Source organism: Sturnira hondurensis, unplaced genomic scaffold (genome assembly GCF_014824575.4).
Source record: "Sturnira hondurensis isolate 20B ecotype Veracruz unplaced genomic scaffold, ASM1482457v3 Scaffold0022766, whole genome shotgun sequence".
Lineage (NCBI taxonomy): Eukaryota > Metazoa > Chordata > Mammalia > Chiroptera > Phyllostomidae > Sturnira > Sturnira hondurensis.
Genome location: NW_028095397.1, coordinates 1,286,944 through 1,305,940, shown reverse-complemented (window position 1 = coordinate 1,305,940; position 18,997 = coordinate 1,286,944). Strand labels below are relative to the sequence as shown.

The 18,997-nt window shown below is 55.2% G+C and overlaps 1 protein-coding gene, 1 long non-coding RNA gene and 1 other non-coding gene across 3 annotated transcripts in view; 1 reads left to right on the top strand and 2 right to left on the bottom strand.

Moving 5' to 3' along the window:
• The window catches only part of PRSS12 (serine protease 12), a 39,779-nt gene extending 24,636 nt beyond the window's left edge, over nucleotides 1-15,143 (top strand). Inside the window, exons 8-14 of the mRNA XM_037036300.1 lie at nucleotides 1,657-1,853; nucleotides 4,279-4,420; nucleotides 5,967-6,172; nucleotides 6,918-6,996; nucleotides 7,657-7,779; nucleotides 10,906-11,186; nucleotides 12,870-15,143. Of these exons, the coding sequence (XP_036892195.1) occupies nucleotides 1,657-1,853; nucleotides 4,279-4,420; nucleotides 5,967-6,172; nucleotides 6,918-6,996; nucleotides 7,657-7,779; nucleotides 10,906-11,186; nucleotides 12,870-13,177 (1,336 nt within the window). The 3' untranslated portion in view covers nucleotides 13,178-15,143. The remainder of the gene's footprint in view (nucleotides 1-1,656; nucleotides 1,854-4,278; nucleotides 4,421-5,966; nucleotides 6,173-6,917; nucleotides 6,997-7,656; nucleotides 7,780-10,905; nucleotides 11,187-12,869) is intronic.
• A 220-nt stretch (nucleotides 15,144-15,363) lies between these two features.
• Nucleotides 15,364-16,376, bottom strand: LOC118979999 (uncharacterized). Its single transcript, XR_005065035.1, has 2 exons — nucleotides 16,007-16,376; nucleotides 15,364-15,540 (listed from the first exon to the last, which is right to left on the bottom strand). It is a non-coding gene; the product is annotated as an uncharacterized LOC118979999 (long non-coding RNA).
• On the bottom strand, nucleotides 15,829-15,959 carry LOC118980026 (small nucleolar RNA SNORA24). Its single transcript, XR_005065040.1, has one exon. It is a non-coding gene; the product is annotated as a small nucleolar RNA SNORA24 (small nucleolar RNA).
• Nucleotides 16,377-18,997: the final 2,621 nt, after the last annotated feature.

The window sequence follows — 18,997 nt, the reverse complement described above, 5'->3', positions numbered from 1 at the left end:
ATAATGTCCACTGAATGTTTACACCAAGGCTTGCTTAATTTTTAGTTTAGTTTTTTTTTGTTACGAATACTGCTATCATGAAAGTATAAATGCATATATATTGCTCAATATTTTGAATTGTCATGGACACTGCAGTTATAATTATTGGGTCAAGGGGTATGACACACTAGCAAATAAATAATGATATTTAATTAATAAGAAGTAATTAGTAAGTGTCACTTAATCACAGATCTGTTAAATTGAGGTCTGTATGTCATTTTCACAGATTTAGATTCATGAACACTTTTGTTTATAATTTTTTTACTTTTCTTATTAAGGTTAACAATCAAGTGATGCAGATTTCTTTCTCCTCTTTTATTTACTTTGTCTCACAAATCCATTTAGTGTTTTTTGCATCGACATTGTTGCTGGAACTTAGTTGTTCTAAAATTTCTCAATCCCGTTTGTAAAGGTTCTGCATGGCAGTGTTAGAACAGGCATGTACTACACACACCTTTCCGTTCATTTTTACACGGGCTCTCTGAAACGGACTGTGGGTTGGAGTGAGAAGGGTTGAGTCCGGGTTTCTGTGCACGAGTGAGGTCTCGGAGGAAAAGGGCCCGCGGCGTGGCCACGTGGGCAGATGGCGGTCAGGTGCGTGCACTGGCACCAGATGGTGGGAGTGGGAGGGGATGCGGCGTGCGGTGTAGGCGGGTCGCCTGGCCAGCTAAGGCCTGACTGGTCAGAAAAACGAGGTTTAGAATTAGTGACTAAAAGTGTGGTTGTTGCAGTTTGTTAAAACGTTACTCTTATTAAATACATGGGATAACGAGTGCACAGGAAGAGGGTGAGGGGGACCCATGCCGGACGGAAGGGTGTCGTCACGCTCTCGGTGTGGAAACAGCAAGGAGTTAGTCCCTGCGTGAGCGAGGCTTGAATCACACAGACCCTCAGGTCCGAGAGAGGCCTCAGGTAGTCTTTCAGCTCGGTGATTTCTGCAGGTTTGGGTTTTTCAGGGCAAAAGAAAACAAAATCGGGGGAAGGGTGAGTGAAGGTGCAGACCAGCGTAGTTCCCAAGTTTTATTTTGCAGGTCTTTCTTATTTCTACAACATGTTTTTATGTATGTGTATGTATGTATATGTGTGTATTGTAATTTATTTAGGCTTTTGTAGTGCAGTGTTACAAATAAAGTTAATTAAAACACAAATATAATTCATACAATTTTTTAAAATCAAATTTCTGTAACTTTCTGGAAAGCGGAGGACTGGGCACCACCGTGCGTGAAGAACCCCAGAAGACTTCTGCTTCCTCTTTGGGAGGACCGGAGAGCAGAGAAGCCGGAAGGCCCCGGCGGCCAGGCAGGCCCGGCCTTCTCACCCGCTGGTGCCCGGCGCTGCTGGCCAGGGCAGGAAGCGAGGGTTAGCCTTGGTCTGCGCTCTCTCTGCTTGGCTGGCCAAGCCGAGGACAGAGTGTGAGCACGGACAGCGAAGAAGGACTCCTTCTCAGTTAGTCATCCACTGGACCCAGCGAAGACTGTTAGGGTGGTCCAAGTGTGTGAGGAGTTCAGGACAGGAGGAAGGACACCGGTCCTCCGGAGTCGGGACCCTTCATTAGTGGGTTCTCTCACGTTTCGTGGCTCCTTGAAAAGAGAGACATGCGTTTATTTCATTGCGCAGATACGGCAAGCAGGCCTCCGCAGATGCCTTTGAAGAGGGCCGGGGGCCCATCTGGCTGGATGACGTCAGCTGCTTGGGGCAGGAGCCCAGCCTGCTGCAGTGCCCCAGGTCACCGTGGGGCCGGCACGACTGCAGCCACCAGGAGGACGTGGCCGTCGCCTGCTCGCCTGGCGGCCATGGGCACCGGCCACCTCTGGGTGAGGACCCACCACACTATGGGGCTCGGTCCATGCGTCCACCATGTGATGTGCTCCTCATCTGTGACCTCTTCAATCCAGTTCCCATAGTGCCCTCGTTTTCAGTAATTTGCATTCAGAAAAAATAATCTTTTGAGTCTTTCCACCAATGTTATAAAGTGTTTCTCTGAAAGTTACTTGTTTTACCTAGAAGCTAAGTTTCTTCATAAAAATACTGCACCTGAAAGGTGGCACAAAGGCCACCATGTGTGACCCCTGGTTCGTGGACCCCTGCTGGGCCCTCCCTCCCCTGCTCTGGTGGCCTGTGACGGCAGGGGGACTCGCAGAGGGCATCTGAGCCCAGCGGGATCCCTCCTCTACTCCGGGGTCCTGTCAATCACCGGTCACCAGCCCTCCATCGCTCTGGCCCGACCTGGTGTTCCAGGTGCCCCAGGTGTCCCTGAGTGGGTCCATTGGAGTGAAGAGCCCACCCATGTTTCTAAGACACCCTGTTACTCAGGAGACCCGTTGGGAGTCTTACTGGCCCCTAATTCTGAGTTAGTGCAGACTTATGGCCGAGTGAAGGTAAGGAGCCTGCCCAGGTCACAGATGACTGTGGGTGAAGATGGTTTTCTGGGCAGAGAGCAGCTACGTGTCCTTCACAGACTCCGCCTCCAATGAGGACAGAGTAGACGTGAGCGAAAAATGGGGGAGGGAGGTTGCTAAAGCAGAATGAGCCGAGGGACCTCTGCTGTCCCTGTGTGACCGTGCGGGTGGCGTCGCCAGCAACATCCCCACATGGTGTGCTGTCCATGGGTAGGCCCTGAGACAACCACGGGTGGCCCCTGCTCCAACCTCGGGGTTGGGCTTGACCCTTGCATCCCCTGTTTGGAGACGGTGAGGCTTCAATCTTCCTGTTAGGAAGAGGCAGAGCTTGCGATCCCCACAGCATTAACCAGGCTGGGGACGCAAATTGTCAGCATGCACGACTGTCCCTCACCGGGCTCTGACCCCTTGTGTCACAGGGCCTCCCTGCACCCAGCTGGCACTGGGCCAGGCGAAGACGCTCTGTGCTCACCGCTCACTCCTGGGTCCTTCCCAACCTCGCTTCTCACTGCTCGCTGCCTCTGGTCCTCTGCCTGGGGCGGGCCCACAATTCTCCCTGGACCATGTGAGGCTGGGTCACCCATGTCTGTCTCCTGGGAGTGGGTCCCCTTGGCTGCAGATGGCGTCGTCTGGGTCAGGAGTGGTCTATTGACACATGCTGCCTCCGTGCTGCAAGTGACAGAATTCTGTGAGTGGGACACACGTGCCACTACCTGGCTTCTCCAACAGTCTGTGTGGTCACAGATGTCCATGTGGGTGGGACAGAAAGGCTCGGTTCTCCTGAAATGCTGCCATACCCCAGGATTCTAGATACGTTTTTTTAAAATTTTAAAAGCTGAGGGTGGTAACTATTACTGAAATATGTGACCATTACTGTGCATCTCCTTGGGCCTAATGTCGGTAATGTGGCCATTAAATAGTGATCGTCTGAGGGACGTCACGCCGGGGCCGGACGTCCTCCTGGAACAGAACCATAGCACCTCACGAGGGCCCCACTCACGGGCAGGATGCGTCAGGCCCCCCTCGGCAGCCCGCTGATGGCCATCTCCCCACGTCTTGCCTCGAGTGCGTCTGTCCATATTTCCCCTTTTCGTGGGGCATCATCATCCCAGATTGGAGCCCACCCTAGCGATCTCCCTCAGCACAGCCCCGAGAGCGTGCCGGCCGCTGCGGGGGCTTTCGGTTTCCCGACACGGCGCCTCCTGCTGGGGCAGGTGCCGTGACTCCCGACGTCTGCGTCTGCACCACGTAGACGCCCCTCGGGTGCCGGAGACGACCTTGCGCCTCAGCCACCTGGAGGCCCTGAGCCCCTTGGCAGTCGGCAGCCACGGGAGGTCTGAGACGAGACGCCCCTGCTAGCCACCTCCTTCCTCTGTCTGCACCTCTGGCGCTCGCCTCCCCCAGGGGCCAGGGCTCTGTCCCTTCACGCCTTCCTGAAGGTCTCAGCCGAGGGGCGCACGTGTCCAGCAGTGTGCGTGGATAACGAGCAGGAACGAGGTGGTACAGCTCTCGGTTAGCGTCTTCTACTGTCCAGAACTCAGTGGCGGTAAAATCTGGGCTTCGCCGTATGCCTCCCTCCCCAGTCAGCCGGTGCACAACTCTCTCCTCCAGGCCCCGGTGCTAGTTCTGGGCACCGCAGTGGAGCACAGGGACCTCAGGGACTCAAAAGACAGTGCTGGATGGATCTGGTTTTTGCTCAGTGTCCCTTCACTCACTTTCTCTGTGGCCCAACAGATTTTGTGGCTGCCATTAAAAACAAGTTGTGCCGTGTTTTGTGACATCTGTTGCCTCGTCCCGTTTGCTTGTCTGCTGTTTCTGATACGTTTGCATCTTGACGTAGGTTTTCCCATCAGACTGAGGGACGGAGAGAACAGGAAAGAAGGGCGAGTGGAGGTTTTCATCGGCGGCCAGTGGGGCACCATCTGCGACGATGGGTGGACGGACGAGGACGCGGCTGTGGCCTGCCGGCAGCTGGGCTACAGGTGCGGGACCTGCTTACTCGGAGGGCTGCTTCGTGAGTGTCTCCGGTTTCTAGGCCTTGTTCCAATGAGTGATTTCTGTGAAATTAGTTCACGTCGCTTAGTTGGAAGTACTGGCAGTACTGATTCAGAATGGTAAAGAATACTGAATAGAGTCTCTTTCAGCTTTTCTGTCTTTTCACCAGAAGCATACATTACGTCACACAAGACAGGCAGCTCTTATTTACTAATAGCTCGTGTATAGCTCTATTTTTTAAAAAAGACTTTATTTATTTATTTTTAGAGAGAGGGGAAGGGAAGCAAAAAGACAGGGAGGGAAACATCAGTGTGTGGTTGCCTCTCCCGCTCCCACTACCGGGCACCTGGCCCGTAACCCAGGCCTGTGCTGACTGGGCATGGAACTGGTGACCCTCTGGTTTGCAGGCTGGCACTCAGTCCACTGAGCCACTCCAGCCAGGGCTATAAACACATTTTAAATACAAAGCTATGAATGTTTTAAAAAGCAATAGTGTTCCTATATGCTAGGTGGAAAACAATAAGAAAAGTAATCTCTTTATAGAAGGTACTAAAAGAAACAACAGAAAATCTGGGAATAAGCCTGACAGGAACTGGGTCCGATGGGGAAACCCTAGGTCTTCACTGCAGCCGGAGGACCCAGTAAATGCACAGCCACAACCCCAGTGGGAAGAGTAATCAGAGATTGATGTTTACGTTAAATGCTATCCTCATAAAAACTCTGGTTCGCTTGGTGTTGGGGAGCAGGGCAGGGCCTTGACTTCCAGGTGTATCTGACCTGGTGCATCTGACCCCTACGTGAGGCAGGCACAGCAGACCACCCGTGACCCCCGGTGCAGCCGTGGTGCCGGTCTCGGTCGTCTGTTCAAGTCCCTTCATTCGGGACATAAAAACTGATGCCCATGCCTGGTTGCATGCCGTGGATTACACCTTAGATTCTGGGGCCTTAGGTTTTGCTGCATTTTAATGTTTTTTGGTGACAGTTGACATTCAGTATTATTTCGCGTTAGTTTCAGGTGTGCGGCATGGTGGTAAGACTGTAATTTACAAAGCGTTCCCCCAGATATTTCTGGTGCCCAGCTGGCGCCGTACATACGGATACAGGTTTCGCTGTGTTTTAACAGCCCCCCGAGATAACTCAGCGCCTTGCCAAGGTCGGGAATTATGGAACTAGAAACTCTGAACAGTGGCCTCTGTACATAAGCATGGTTAATAAGTAAATAAAAAAGCCCTTCGAAGTAGCAGGAGAAGGAAGGTGTTGGGACAATTACTGTGGGGACAGACATCATGCCAGACCCCCTTCTAACACCGACCAGAAATACATTCCAGAGAGAACTGTGATACACCAAGTAAAACAGGAAACCTTTTCCCCTAAACGGCGCCATTTCAGTCACATGTTTCAAAGGCATAACTGGTTTCCCAGAGACATGCCGCGTTCAGCAATGTCTCTTCAACCCTTAGAAAGGGACGCACTGTGACTCACTCAGGTGGACCCTTGGCTGACACTCGGCCCCTTGAAACGCTGTGCTTGCAGTGGCCCTGCCAGAGCGCGGGGCTTGGCGTACTTCGGGGAGGGAGGAGGACCCATCCACCTGGACAACGTGGGCTGCACGGGCGCCGAGGGGTCCCTGGCCGCCTGCGTCAAGCAGGACGTCGGGAGACACAACTGTCGCCACAGCGAGGATGCGGGCGTGATTTGTGACCATTTGCACAGGAAAGCCCCAGGGAACGCTGACGAAGGTGAGTCTCCCCGGCCCCACCCACATCAGGAGCACCAACCCCCTCCCCGACCCCAGGCGTGAGCCTTGTGGTCCCAGGCCTTCTCTGGGCAAAACGTGACTGTCCCAGTTCTGGGCGTCCTGGCGGAGTGACAAGCCACGCTGGCCTCACGAAAAGAAGGAAAGAAATGGAACTAGGAGGATGGATACTGGAAAGGCACTTCTGTTCATCCTGCACTTGAAGCTACAGGGATGATTTTTTAAAGTTAATTACAGAGAGAAAATTATTTTGTGGATTTTATTCTGTGAAATTTTAAAATGTAAGGAAGTTGAGAAATAGTCTTTTAGTGTGATATAGTCATAGATGTTTCATGCTTAAATGGAAGAGTTCTTAGAATTTCCGGGTTTGGTGTTTATGCAACAAATACCACTTTAAATGAGTAAGTGGAAGAACTAGCTGTTTTGGAAAAACTGATTATGTTCTATGAGGAAAACAGTCACTTCTCTGTGTGGACCGGAAGTCCGCCGTTTTAATACGTCGGGTTTTGGAGAATTCGGTGCATCTGCACTTGAGCAGTCTCCGCTAGCACCTTTCCCTGCCTGCCGGAGACGAGACGGAAAGCAAGGAAGGAGCTGCTTGTCCTTTCTGTAGGGAAGAGGCTCGTGCGACTGGAAGAGAAAGGCGCTGAAAATGGGGTGGGGGCAGCAGGGACGGTGTGACTGTGCCCTGGGCCATCTGAGTGTAACTCTGAACCCTTCCCGCCCAGCGTCCCCACTGCCCGCCTGTGGGCTCCGGCCCCTGCGCCGTCGGCAGAAGCGGATCGTCGGTGGGAAGAACTCCTTAAGGTAACCAGCTGTTCCTAGGTGGCGGGTCCCTCTGTCCCAGAGGGATGGACAGACAGACGGGGTTACAGTTGGGGCTGGCTACTGTCACTGGGGGTGTGATGTGCCCGTGTTCTTTTGTGCATAAAACACGGACCACACTGAGCCCCCACCACCCTTTGGCATGTTCCCAGTTACCATCCTGACGTACGAGAGCCAGGTATCTACTGAAAGGCGGCAGCGGGCGCGGGCCACTGCAGCTGCGGTTGGAAGGATGCACAGCTCTGGATGCACTGAATTCAGAGTGTGCCCCTTCTGGGCCGGGCTCGTTTTAGTGCTGCTGTTTTGCTGGCCGGATTTGCTCCTGGAAAACCAGTGCTTCGTGTTGGATACTGTCCAGGCTGCTGGGGGAGGGGGACGGTGGTTGGGGGAGCACACTTCCGCTCCTGCAGTGTGAAGGAGGCTCAGGTAGTTGTTTCAGGAATGCTGGCGTGGGGTGCTCACAGTGCCTGTCCGTGCAGGGCTGGGGGCACATGCTCCACTGCGGGGGATTTCGCCCTCCGCCCCCTTATGCCCTCCGCCCCCGCCCCCACCTGAAGCCTACCAAGTCATCGCCTTAACGGGTGCTCTCCTTTGCTCTCCTGCTCCTTGCGGATGTTCATGGGGGGCTTCCTTTCCCCACAGGGGCAGCTGGCCATGGCAGGCGTCGCTGCGGCTCAGGTCGCCTCGGGGAGACGGCCGGCTGCTGTGTGGGGCCACGCTCCTGAGCAGCTGCTGGGTGCTGACGGCTGCACACTGCTTCAAGAGGTAGGTGTCTCCGCTGCTCAACATGGGTGGCAGGGCAGACCCAGGGTGCAGCCCGGAGCAGAGAGCCCTCAGGGGCCCGGCGGTGAGAGGGTGTCAGGCGTGTTCGCAGGCCAGCAGCTGTCGGTTACGGTCTGAAACTTGGAAAGGCCCAAACACTGGGTCAGTGAACTTCTGTTTCATTCTGGGGTGGCGGGGAACCGCTGCAGGGCTGTGGACCTTGACCTGGGGGCAAAGAGGAGTTTCAGGAGCTGAGCTGGATGGAGACGTTTGGATCAGTCTGAGTGGGCACAGCACTTAGTAACCCGGAGTCTGGGAATGGGCTCCCCGTTCTGTGCAAGTCTTCCCATGCGTGCGCTGTCAGCCTGCTTCCGGAGAGACCGGCCTGGGTCCCCCTTACCACGGGGGTCAGACCCATGTGGCAGGGATGGGGGGGCAGGTGGAAGGCTGCTGTGGCAGATGGGGGGGCAGAGACGGGGCGGGGGGAGAGGTGCAGACGCCCAGCATGCCCAGAATCTGCCCCCGAGGCCTGCGTCACCTGTGCTGGGGTTGATGTGCGTGGTTTCAGTTGTTCAGTTAAACTCGAATCCGGGGGAGGGGGTCTCGGGCTCACTGGGCTGCTGTGTTGTCCTGCTCAAGCTTGTCTGAGCACCTCGTCCAAGTTGTATTTGAGGGGGAGGCAAAGGCATTCCATCAAAGCAAACAACTGAATGGGGTGTCAGCCAAACTGGAAGTGTTTATTTCGGAAACATTTTTTAATATAATAACGTGTATCAAAATAACCGAAGCTCAACCAGGAAGACCTTAACATAGGTTGCCGACGAGGATTCCTCATGCTGTTGTCGTGAGCCCAGGGGCACAGTGAGCACCTCCCAAGCCCACAGACACCTCGGGGGCCTCTGCCGGCGCTATGCCTGAAGGGACTGTCACAGCCAGCGAGCCAGATGCAGCCCTCACCCCCGAGGAGCCATCAACATCTTCACTAGTCCTGGAAATGGTCCCAAGTGCTGCGGCCGTGCTCTGGGGCTCGGCCAGTTCTCAGGTGGGGCCGGAGGTGCTTCCTCGGTGTTCTTGAGATTTGAACCTTGGAAGAGGAAACCCGCCTTGGCCACGTGAGGACGGGGAGGGGGTGGGGCTGTGAGTGGGTTCAGTAGGGACAGGTTCGGGCGACACTTCTCTGAGCAGCTGGAAGGACCAGGGCACGGAGACCCGGATGGGATGAGGGTGGTAGGTGGACAGGGCCGTTCCTGGATGGGTTGGCTGGTCGTTTCTGGAGTCTGAACTTGTCACGTGGACAGTGGGGCCCTTGAAGGGGGTTCAGAAGACTGACTGCAGTGTGAGGGGACACTCCACGCTGGCTGTGGCACGGAGGACTGCCGGATGTGAAACTTGACCCTGAAGCGGAGGACCGTGTCATGGACTGTCACCGTGGTCCAGGCGTTAAGCACCACACGGAAGCAAGGCTGCCAGGATGTGGGCGTGTATTTTGGACCCAAAGTTCCTTGTTTCCATTCAGATGCAAGGGTCACCATTGCTAAGCTTGAGCTCTTTTTCAAAGAATGGAGAAGACTTTTATTTTTGGTCAAACAGTGATTTAATGATCTTAAAGGACATAAAAAGTTGACACATGAAGGGAATGTCTCATAACTCAAGTTAAACGTTATGAGCAACACAGGGAACTGAATGAAAGACTGTAAAACTGGATGCCTGGTTGGTGCCAACCTGTTTCTCCAACCAGTGCCGCCTGGTGGATACGACGTGAGCCACAGGCACAAGCTGTCTGTGCAGCTTGAACTGTTTTAGTAGCCACATTAAAAGATAAAAAGACCAAGCAGGTGAAATTAATTTTAATGACATACTTCGACTCAGCAGATCCAAAATATTATCATTGCAACATTAATTAAAGTTGCGATATTTAATTCTCTCATTAATCATCTAAGAAGGCATTGGTAGTGCCCTTTTTTCACACTGAGCGTTGAAGATGCTGATGCTTTGGACTTCAGCACGCTTGCCTTGGGACTAAGCCCGGCTCAGGGTCCCCACGGATGTGGGCACCTGCTGGCCACTGTCTGTACTGGACAGTGGACAGCCTGGGGCTCCAGCAGTGCCTGGGGCACCTCCATGGCACTTTGAGGGGTGCTCTCACCGTCATTCTCTGGAGAAAGGCAGTGAGTCACTTAGGGGTTCACATTAAACCTGAGCAGGTTGACGAGGCCCACTGAATCTTTACAGCGGAATAACAGTATCGGTGTACAGAATGTGGACGTGAAGTGAGCATTATGCAAATATCTAATCATTGCCCGTGACTGTTACTTCTCACAGTTTCAGGATGCAAAATATGCCCTAAATGTGCCCTAAATCTTACTTTGAGTTGCAGTGCAGCCAGAAGACGACGTCTGGCAGGTGCAGGTGTAGGAAGCCTCTGAGTGTTCAGATGGGCGCTGATTTGGGGTGGCGGCGGACACCCACCCTTGCAGAGCTCAGGAAATTGTCAGTGTCACAGATCTGCAGGGGGTAGGGGGGTGGCTGCACAGGCTGTCACTGTGGTTGCGTTGTTCTGGGCTGGTGGCACTCGTGACTCCACGCAGTGGGAGTTGTCGGAGCCCTAGCCTTCGGCTGCTGGAACGTTGAAGTGGCCCACAGCTCCCGGGAGCACAGGACAGTGGACGGGTCCGGGGCAGAGCTGGCAGGGGCAGACGACACTGGTGTCTCTAACTCCACGTTCAGGCGCGGGCCTGGTGCCCAGGGCCAGACTTGCGCGTCTGGGGGAAATTGAGATGACAGCTGTCGAACATCACTTCTGCTTCCAGCAGTCGCGGAGGCGGGAGCTGGTGAGGCCAGAGCTGGGGTTTCTGCAGATCAGAGGAAGGGGGAAGTGGGAGTCTTTGCAGAGAGTGACTGTGGGGTCCGAGCCTGGTGAGAGGGGCCCCGGGCAGAGAGAGGCGGAAGTGCACAAAGCAGTGGGGTCAGAGAACGAGCCCCGTGGGGCTGGAGGGGCTGGTGCTGGGCACGAGGGTGCTGGGGACAGGGCGTGAAAGAACGCTTCAACTCACACAGGGGCCAGTGGTGCGAGGTGGCTGGGGTCCCCAGGAGCCTGCATCCCACCGCTGACGGCACTGTGCTGCACAGGTACGGGAACAGCACGCGGAGCTACGCCGTCCGGCTCGGGGATTATCACACTCTGGTGCCCGAGGAGTTCGAGGAAGAGGTGGCGGTGCAGCAGATCATCCTGCACCGGGCCTACCGGCCGGACAGCAGTGACTACGACATCGCACTGGTCAGGCTCCGGGGCCCGCGGGGGCGGTGCGCCAGGCTCAGCAGCCACGTGCTGCCGGCCTGCCTTCCGCTCTGGAGGGAGCGGCCCCAGAAGACAGCGCCCCGCTGCTACATCACGGGCTGGGGAGACACAGGTAATGGGCACAGCAGGGGTCTGGCTCCCCCTCGGGGCTGGGTCACTGCACCGTGGCTGGGCTACAGCTGGCTGTGAGAGCGCACGGGGCCCAGGCCGAGTTGTCCAGAAGGCCTGCTGAGGGCCGGTGCGTGCCTGTGCCTGGGACTCACATCCTGGGTGCTGCTGGTTTCCGTTAGGACTCTAGGCTGAGCGGACAGCACTCCACGGCCTCGGAGTGGAAGGGGGTGGGAATCCTCTGCTGCCTTCCAGTTCCCCAGACTAGTGAGGAGACAAAGGGAGGGGTGTGTAAGGTGTCCCCCCAAGACTTGGGCCTCCTGCTGTTGCTGCAGCTGCCCCAGCAAAGGGCTGTGTTTTGGGCAGTTTGCTTCTCTGTCAGGGAGCCTGTGGCCTAAGTCCTAGGGACAATTCCTTACCCTGGAACAGAGGCCGAGCAGCTGGGGTGGACGTGCAGGGACCCTACCCTCTCGGGTCCTCCTTCATTCCCTGCCCGGGCGCTCCACCTCCGAGTCCCAGGGCAAGAGCGGAGTTCTCAGCCCGTCTGTCTCGGTTAACGTCAGCGCACGTTGCCCCTGGGACCACAGGGCTGAGCGCATCCAGGTGAGGGGCCAGGCGTACAAGTGGTTTGGGGATAAGGAGCGATGGCAGGCTGGCCGCACTCCCTTGAGAATACTCAGCCCAGGTAGCTGTTGGAAGGAGTATCAGACACATCTCTCCGCAGGATAATTCCAACCAGACAGGTGCTATTTCGTGACTGTCAGCAGTTCCGTGTTCGGCGCACCTGCGCTTCTCTGCCTGCAGCGGTGAAAGGGCCTCTGTAGCAGGTGCAGGGCCAGACAGGCACAGGGCCGTCCTGAGAGCCACCATCATGGATGACACATTTCCTGGGCAGTGTGGTGGTCGGGCAGAACAGGGGCCTGCTTGCTCAGTGCACCGTGCGGATCAGGGGGCAGCCTGGTCCAGAGAAGGTGCACGTTTACGTGAGGAATTTCAGTCACCTTCCTGTGGACACAACAGAAATGACATGGAGGGGGAGAGTTTTGTAGTGCGTGTTTCATTAGGGCGAACTATTCCCAATGAGCACGTGGGGTCAGAGATGGGGTGGGATTTCGGTGTCACGGATGACATCACGGTGCCCTGTGGCAGCCACTCGGCCAGTGCACAGGGTGCCCGGGTGGTGGGAGTGAGGCCGGTCCCTGGAGGGGCAGGTCTCATTTCTGAGGCTTCTTTATGAGAACGGTTCCCACTAGGGACTGTCATCGCCACCATCCATGCTTACGGGAGTCACTTATCACTAACCCTCCAGTCAGTGAGGCCAGTGGGTGTCAGAGGGGCGGGGTGAGGGGGGTGGTGACACCTCGCTGTTGGAGAGCATCCTCAGCCTCCATGGGCGGAGTTCAGGTGCTGGCTCCTGCACCCATGCTGTTTCTGCGCCCAGTCCACGGGCACCAGCCAGCCACTCCCAGAACCTCGGTGGTGAGCCACAGGCCGGTGAAGGGTGGTGGCCAGGTGCTTGGGAGCAAAGGGGAAGGCAGGCCTGGCATCGTCCACCACCGAAGCTGCTCTAACGTTACACCAGGGCTTTTGTTTTGAAGACTCCAAAGTGTGCAGGAAACTGTCACCTGAAGCTCTTTCCTGCAGGCTCCCGGCCAGCAGGTGACTAATGCCCCTCTGGTTTGAGCAGGACGGGCCTACCCCAGAACTCTGCAGCAAGCGGCCATCCCCCTGCTGCCCAAGAAGGTCTGCAAGGAGCGCTACCAGGGCCGGTTCACGGGACGCATGCTCTGTGCGGGGAACCTCCAGGGACACAGACGCGTGGACAGCTGCCAGGGCGACAGCGGAGGACCCCTCATGTGCGAGCGGCCAGGAGCCAGCTGGGTGGTGTACGGGGTGACCTCCTGGGGGCACGGCTGCCGCGTCCAGGATTCTCCCGGCGTGTACACCAAAGTTTCGGCCTTTGTGCCTTGGATAAAAAGTGTCACCAAACTCTGACTCGTGGGAACCTCAAGGGAAAACAGTATTTAAAGAATCTGTTGGAGATTTTCGACCTCCACATGGGTACCCAGCCAGAGGTGCCAGCAGAGGGGGACTGAGGTCCCTGTCTGTGGTTTGGGTTGAAGACTACACTGCACCCCCCTCCGCTGCCGGAGACAACGTGCGACTTGGTGGTGGTTCGATACCTCAGGGCAGTGCTGATGGGCCTTCATTAGCACAGTCGCCGCCCCAGGTTAGGTTCCCTGGACGTAAACTTACTCTCGTTTGAACCTTCTCTCTCTGCCTAGTTCTCAGAATTCTTAGATTATTGTTTATATTGGTCATGCAATGAGGCTGTTTTTACCGTTACTGGGAGAACTTCTTACAACTGAGTCAGATACATGGATTCATATTATGTGCCCATCTTTGACGTAACCTTCACGCATCTGATCTGTATAGACTGTCAAGTGGGGAAATCCAGGGCCAAGAGGTGAAGGAATTCTGCTCAGTCCCAAGGGAGAGGTTCATTGTCACAGCACATTCCTGAACGGTGCTTTGTAGTAAGCACCATGGCAATCGTGAGGGCAATATTCCGGTTACCTTGCGCGTTCTTAGCCAAGTGTGGAAGAATTCCTGGTAACACAATAAAGAGGGTCTTCAAGTTGTTGGACGCACAGTCTCATTTACCCACTCTGTTAGTCAACACCTCCACTTCGGTTCCTTTTAACCGTTGCAGATTGATAACTGGGTAAAATAAACACTTATTCGATAGCATTATGCTGTTTTCTGCATTACCTGAGTGCCACCTGTTGCAACTTTATGGCAGTTGACTCAAACCTGTAGCGTTCCGAAGGCTAACCTGGTGGTCCCATTGAACACACTAAAAAGGTTTGCAGTCTACACAGTGGGGAGACTCTGGCAGGGGTGTCCAGCCCACGACTGTGGGCTGCCTGCGGCCCTGGATGGCTATGAATGTGGCTTAACACAAAATCATGAACTTACTTTTTTTTTGCTCCTTGGTATTTAAGGCTAATACTTCTCTTAGTATTTGTTTAATGTGTGGCCCAGAGATGCCAAAAGGTTGGACACCCAGCTTTCGTCTGGTTAACTCACCCACGGGTTCTGGGCTTGGGCACCTCACTGCACTGCTTATGGAAAGCAGCCAGATTTTACAGTATCCCATTTCTGAACGAGAACGCAGGCCCAAAGGGGTCAAGGGGAGAGAGCTGGTGAAAGGCTTTGACTAGACTCCCAAGATGGGCCCCGAAGCGGACGATTATTTTGCCATCCCCACCCCAGTCCCTTCCCTCTGGCTGTTTCAGTAAAGGGGAGGAGTACCTGCTCACTCAGTACCTTCCCAGGACTCAGTGGCAGTGCAGCCTTTGCCCCCACCTCAAGGGCACACCCCTCGGGATGCTTGAGTAATCCTAGCCCCCAAACCCCAAAACTCCATAGCCAAGGAAGAGAGGCATCAAATTAGGTGGTCCTAATGAGTTTTAGGATTAAAAATGGTGAATTCCCTTGTACATCCAATGGTCCTCCTTTGTAAACCCGGAGCTCTGTAAGAGAACTGGTGGCAACCCAATGGTGCTCGCTTCCCAGTTTACTGCTTTGAAACTGGAAGTGGCAATACGAACACTGTACCTTTCCTAAAAGCTCATGGTTTAGATACAGGAAACTTCCCAAGGGTTTCCATTTACAGACAGCTGCAGACCATGCACCTGCACAAGGTCCTGGGAAGAACAGGCCCTAACAGGGAAGAACTCCCTCCCAGGCTGACCTTGGGATTCAAGCACAGTGCTGGCGCAAGTGACAGGCATGCCAAAACCCTTAACACATGGCATTGTGTTCCCTCTACCTTGAAGACAAACTGTTGATCATGAAATATGCCTTTATTCTAGCTAATGTGATAAACGTGTGACTTTCGTAAGATACAGATGTTCAGTACACATTTGTGTAAATAAAGGTATTGCTTTTCACCTTGTGCAGTTGCCCTGGTCTCTTATGCGGTTGGTGTAAAACGACTGCTGTCTCCCTCGGGGGTTTCCTGGTTTCCATGTATCCCTCATCCCCAAATGCTGCAACCCCTCACAGTGCTCACCCACATCACCACCGGGCAGGCTCCTAACAGCAGAACAGCAGGCAAGTCAGTTCACCGTTCTCCGCAATACCTCCCCACTTATTAAACCAGCCAGAACATTGAATGTCCACAAGAATCAAGCGTTTTATTTAATTTCAGAAGGAAGCACTCTCTTACTCTCTTTGAAAGAATAACATTCAGGCCTTGGTAGTTTCTGGAACGTCATTTTGTTTCCACATCATCCCTTGCCACTCAGTCCTGGAGCTGTTGACACTCCTTGTGTCACGGGATTTCTCTGTCCCTGCAAGAGAAGGGCAGGTTTACAATGCGCAAACCTGAGATTTCAGTAGGTAGTTCAGTCACTTCCTATTCATTTGGCTAATTATTCATTCCAGTTACAAAATGGCAGCAGAACGGGCCGATGTTGGGCTTCCAGCTCCTCTGCACTAAGATTAACTCTGAAGAATGAAGAAAAAGGAGCGTACCTTGTTCTGTTTTCCATCACCTATCGGAAGTTAGTTCGCCTTCATGGAAACATTTGAAAAACAGATCTTTGCGCAATAACCCAGCACCCTCCCGTAACAGTGAAGAATGTTACTTGTGCAAGTCAGAATCTGATACCAATTAAATGGTGACAGCTTTGCCAATAAACAAGAATATGCTCTTCCATGGCTAGGAAGGGAGACTGCCACAGTCGACAGGTCCCAAAGACACATGGACGTCCACAACCGCGAAGTCATCAGCCCGCAGAAGTCGACCCTACTCACCGCGTGGCTCGCTCTCGAGTTGTCGGGGAGCCGCAGGGGTTCAGGTCAGCAGCGGCGGAGCGGATTCACAAGGCCACGTGGCGCCCTGGGCTGATTCACCCGGAGCGCTGGGTGCTCGCCAGGTCACAGCGCATGCGCGCGGCCCGGGACTCAGCGTCCAGGGCAGCACGTGGCGGCCGCGCGACCTAAGCGGCCCCCGAGCCCGCAGACTGCCGCAGCTGCCCTCGCCCCCTCACCAGAAGTCCCCCGGGTCCGCTGCATTCCGACTAAGCCAAAAGGTTCCATTCTAATCGCCATCTCAACGCAGAAAAACACAGGCCCCCCCAACACTGACCCAGAGTGAACGCGGCCAGGATGCGAAAGAGAGGACCCGAAAGAGCGAATGCTCCGGCGCACACGCTCTTATACAGCGAATGACGCCATTCCGGGGACGCACCTCTAAGGGCAGGGCCTACGCGATCTCTCCTCCGCCCCGCCCCGCCCCTCCCAGCTCCGTCCGGGCTCCACCTCCTTCCCGAGGGCTTCCAGTTTATCTCCACCTGCCCCACGCCCCGCCTCCTTCCACTGGGCCGCTCACCGGGCTTCGGATTCCCGCTCACGCGCATGCCGCGGAGCTGAAAGGGTCTCGCGAGAACCGGAAATCCAGATGTTCGGGGGCGCCGGAGTATTTGGAGAGCTTATCTCCAGTTTGTTTCAGGCTAGTTACGACAGAAGCGGCGGGCCCACGGCTCCCCGCGTGTCCACCTTTTGGTGGGTTAGTTCACACGGGACGAGCTGGTCCGCGTGTGAGTGTGGGGGGGCTGCCCTGCCGCAGGGGCGGGCTCGGGTCTGACGTTTTAGGGGGTTCGCGCGCGGCCGCGAACGCCGGCGTCAGGCGAGAGCGCGCCGGACGGCCCCGCGGGTGCGACCCGTCTGTCCTCTTCCTTGTTTGGAGGTTGAAGTTGAAAGGACACGGGACGTTGCATTAGTGTCAGGCGTGCGACCCAGTGACGGGTACTGCACGGACCATGAGAGGATCGCCACACCACATCTGGTTAAACTCAGCTTTTACGAGTTTACACCACATCTGGTTAAACTCAGCTACTCACGTAGTAGCTGCAGCTTTTTCCTTCCGAAAGGACCTTTACGACCTGCCCCCTTGGCAACGTTCAGACGGACGACGCGCGGTGCGACTGTCTCGTCGCCACGCTGCGCACTGCGCACCGCGACTCAGTATTTACAGCCGGAAGTCTGCCTCCCGCACCCCCACTGGCCACCGTGGCCCGTCTGCGCCTGGAGCTCCCTTCCCAGCTCCCCTGTGAATACGGGACTGCCGAGACAGGGAGCCGGATGCAGACGCGTTCGTGGCGCTGCCCTCTGTGGCGTCCCCAGGCTAAGCGGAGCTTTAGCGGCGGTTCCTATCTACTGGTAGCGTGAGGTTTTTGGCTGAGATGGCGATACACGTGTGGGGCTTTGAGGTCGAGCCTAACGCGTTTATCCGCTGTGACGCCAGGTCTTTGAGACTTAGAATACTCAGGAGAGGTCCTGCGGCACTAGGGAGAGTTAAAAATTGATCGCGAGTTTGAAAGGTGCCAGGCGACGCTGTTCGAACTGATCAAACGAAGGTTGGGCAGCACTTTAATTCTGTGGTTGCTACCTGAGCTGAAATAGCTCGTCGTAGATACTTATTCTTCAACGGCGCTGCTTCCCCTACTCTCTTTCCTCTTTGGTTTCGGTATAGAAACCATGGGGACCGTCAGAGACACTGTCAACTGCACACCTCTCATAGGAACGTGCAGATGAGCCGGAGGGATCGAGTCAGGAAGTGGCTCACGGGCCATTTGTCACTTAACATGGGAGGGTCTGCGTGCATGAGCAGTGCGCTGCTGCTGCTGCTGCTGCTGCTGCTGCTGGGAAGGTCGCGTCTGGAGCACGGCGCCCACAGAAGGCGAGGAGAGTCGCCCCTCTGTCTAGCAGTGTTCTTCTTAGCTCTGAGCACGGCGCAGATGTTGCACACTTAGAAGGCTCCAGCCTTACTGTGAGGGGTGGCCCCGGCCTCAATGCTGCAGCGGAATCGAGGTCTGCTGGTCCCAGAGATCACAGGTTTTCCAGTGATTCAGAGCTCAAAGCCTCGGAGCTAGCCCCGATGTCTCCCTGTGCTCCACGTTTGGTTTTGGGTGCGTTTCTGCATCGGCCAGTGTGTTGGTTGTAACTGCTGGGAGTCAGTTGGCCTATGGCATCAAGGGCTAAGGCAGCAAGCGTTCATTATCTCAGGCAGCTTCTGTGGACAAGGACTCCAAGAGCACCTGGCGGTCTCCAGATCTCATGAGGTTGCAGTTAGGTCTGTAGGGCTGCCAGGTTTCTTCCAAGCTGGTCCATGCATGAGCTTGGCGAGTTACTGCCACCTGGCTCTCCACTGGCCGCGTGAGTGTCCTCATGGCTGGCCGCTCGCAGCCCCCGAAGGAGTCACCCAGCAGAGGGGCCCCAGTGTTTTTATGACCATGTGTTAGAAGGGAGGTAGTAAACCGTGGTCACACTGGAAGGGAAGGACATGAAGCTCTGACTCCTGAAGAGTGGATGTACAAATTTGTGGTTGAGTTAAAACTGCCACAGTCAGTGTGTGGCTCCAACAGCGAAGGTTTCTCCCTTGTCACGCTCTCGTCCACTCTAGACACTCAGGCTAGGGAGGCCTTCACCAGGTGTCCCGTGTCTAGGCCATGCTTGTGCCTGAAGACAGCAGTGCTGCCGTGGCGCTGGTCACACTGCCTCCTGCTTCATGGACTAAAGCAAGTTCACAGCCACATCCGACTTCAAAAGGATGGGGACATGGAGCCCTACTATGTGGTTAGAAGGACGGGAATCAGAAATATCAATGAACAGCTCTGAGGATTTCTACAGTTGCCACGTTATAAGCACCTTTTCTCCATTGTCATGCCACTAATCTGGGACGACAGGACCGAGCTGCCGCCCCACTGTCCTGACTCCCCCTCCCAGTCGTCCCAGTGTGTTTGT